General features: G+C 41.2%; 1 protein-coding gene across 1 annotated transcript in view; it reads left to right on the forward strand.

The window, feature by feature from the left end:
* Nucleotides 1-681: 681 nt before the first annotated feature.
* The window catches only part of CA13 (carbonic anhydrase XIII), a gene marked incomplete at its 5' end in the record, with an annotated part of 12,371 nt that continues 11,227 nt past the window's right edge, over nt 682-1,825 (forward strand). The window contains one exon of the mRNA XM_010132469.1: nt 682-907. Within this exon, the coding sequence (XP_010130771.1) occupies nt 682-907 (226 nt within the window). The remainder of the gene's footprint in view (nt 908-1,825) is intronic.

Raw genomic sequence — 1,825 nt, forward strand, 5'->3', positions numbered from 1 at the left:
TAGATAACAATAGACACTTCACACGTCTCATCTGTGCAGCTGAAAAGCTTACTGTTCTAGAATTACATTTGCTTTTTTCTCATACTCATATTGTTGATTTACAGATTAACAGCTCCTTTAGTGTTTTAATTTCTAGCTAACTCTGGTGACTGGTGGTGTAAGCCTGTCTGGAATAGCTACTCTCATTTATCAGCAAGGTGTTAGAAATCCAAACCTCATGCAGGCACCACTGTCCTAAGTGTTCTTGCTCTTTGCTGAATTTGTCACTGACCCATAATGCAGGGATTTTGGATAGATAAGAGATAATTCTTAAAAACATGACACGTGATATTAGACAAAAATGGCATGTAAAAGTTTATTGGGGCACAGTCCATGTAGGATACAGGATGCTTGATTTCAGTGAGCATTTGTTGGATATGTCTTGTGCATAGTTGAGTCTTAAGTGTGAATAATTAGATATCTACCTACTGCATGGGGCCTTGTTGAAAGGCCAAATACAGTTCGATACACCATGCATGGTGGATAGAGGGGTTCTAAGAGCTGCTGTTGCATTATGGTGCAGCAAAAGTAGCTGAATATTTTGATCTGTGTATTTCTGGTGCACCCTTTTTGAATTTAAAAGATGCAAATGAACAATTCAGGCAGAGTTTTCTTTCATATGAAGCATGGTGCTGCCATCAGTTTAGATTTCTCCTCCAATGCATTGCAGGGCCTGCCCACTGGAAGGAGGTTTTTCCTGTCGCTAATGGAGACCGTCAGTCACCGATCGACATCAAAACTGAGGAAACCAAGTATGATCCCTCTCTCCGTCCTCTAAATCCCAATTACGATCCGGCTTCTGCTAAAATCATCCTTAACAACGGGCACTCCACCAGTGTTGAGTTTGATGACACTGTCAACAAATCAGGTTTGTTCCTTTCCTGTGGCACTGTGTCTTCTTCCAACATTTCCTGAATGAAGTACATACAGCCTTGGGCGTGTCTCACTGCCGGGTGTGAACTCCTCATAAACAGTAAGGCTTTGGTCTTCCAGATATGAGATTCCTTTTTTCCATGTCTTTCAGTGTGATAAAATGTGGGAACATAATTGGAAATGACTTCAAGGTTGTGTTTCTCAGAAAGTACTAGGATTCCCTTTTCACAGGAATGGTTTGATCCACCCCAACCAGCTAGATAGTGCCAGACCCCCTGTTTGAACAGATTTGTGTACAATTTTTCAAATGCTGCTCTCTCTCACTGCAGATGAATCCTTTGTGTCTCATTACAGGTTCATTCCAACCGAGTCTCTCAAGTCTCTTGTCTGACTTTAGCTGCAGTTTTGGTTATATATTTTTTCCCTTTTTACAATCCAGACCTGGACTTCTTGTTTCAGGAAAGACAATACATCCCAATATATCCCAAGTGATCCTTTTTCTTCTCTGAAAATTGACCCAGTCTTTTCTAGGAGTATGTAGTTTCCTTTTTTCAAGCAATAATTCTTATTTAGAAGTTCTCTGGTTTAGCATAGTCTCTGTAATGTTAGTGGCTTCATCTTTAAAACCTTCTCTCAGATCGTAGGCAAGGTAGCACACCTCCCCTTGACACAGCAGGAGTGCAGAATCTTCAAACAATATAATCCTCTTGTGGTTGCATGAGACCTAGCTAAGGATCCAAGCCCCTGTGATGCTTTCACAAGGGTCAAAGCCTTGGAGGACTCATTTGTGATCACCCTGTCCATTAGTCCTGAGGACCTATTAGCTTAGAGTGGCAACAGGAAGAGACATAGATGGAGACAGCGTCATACTTTGCTTTCCTGGACAGTGTTAGTTTAATTCTTAAATTTCCTG

Source organism: Buceros rhinoceros, unplaced genomic scaffold (assembly GCF_000710305.1).
Source record: "Buceros rhinoceros silvestris isolate BGI_N320 unplaced genomic scaffold, ASM71030v1 scaffold10420, whole genome shotgun sequence".
Taxonomy (NCBI): domain Eukaryota; kingdom Metazoa; phylum Chordata; class Aves; order Bucerotiformes; family Bucerotidae; genus Buceros; species Buceros rhinoceros.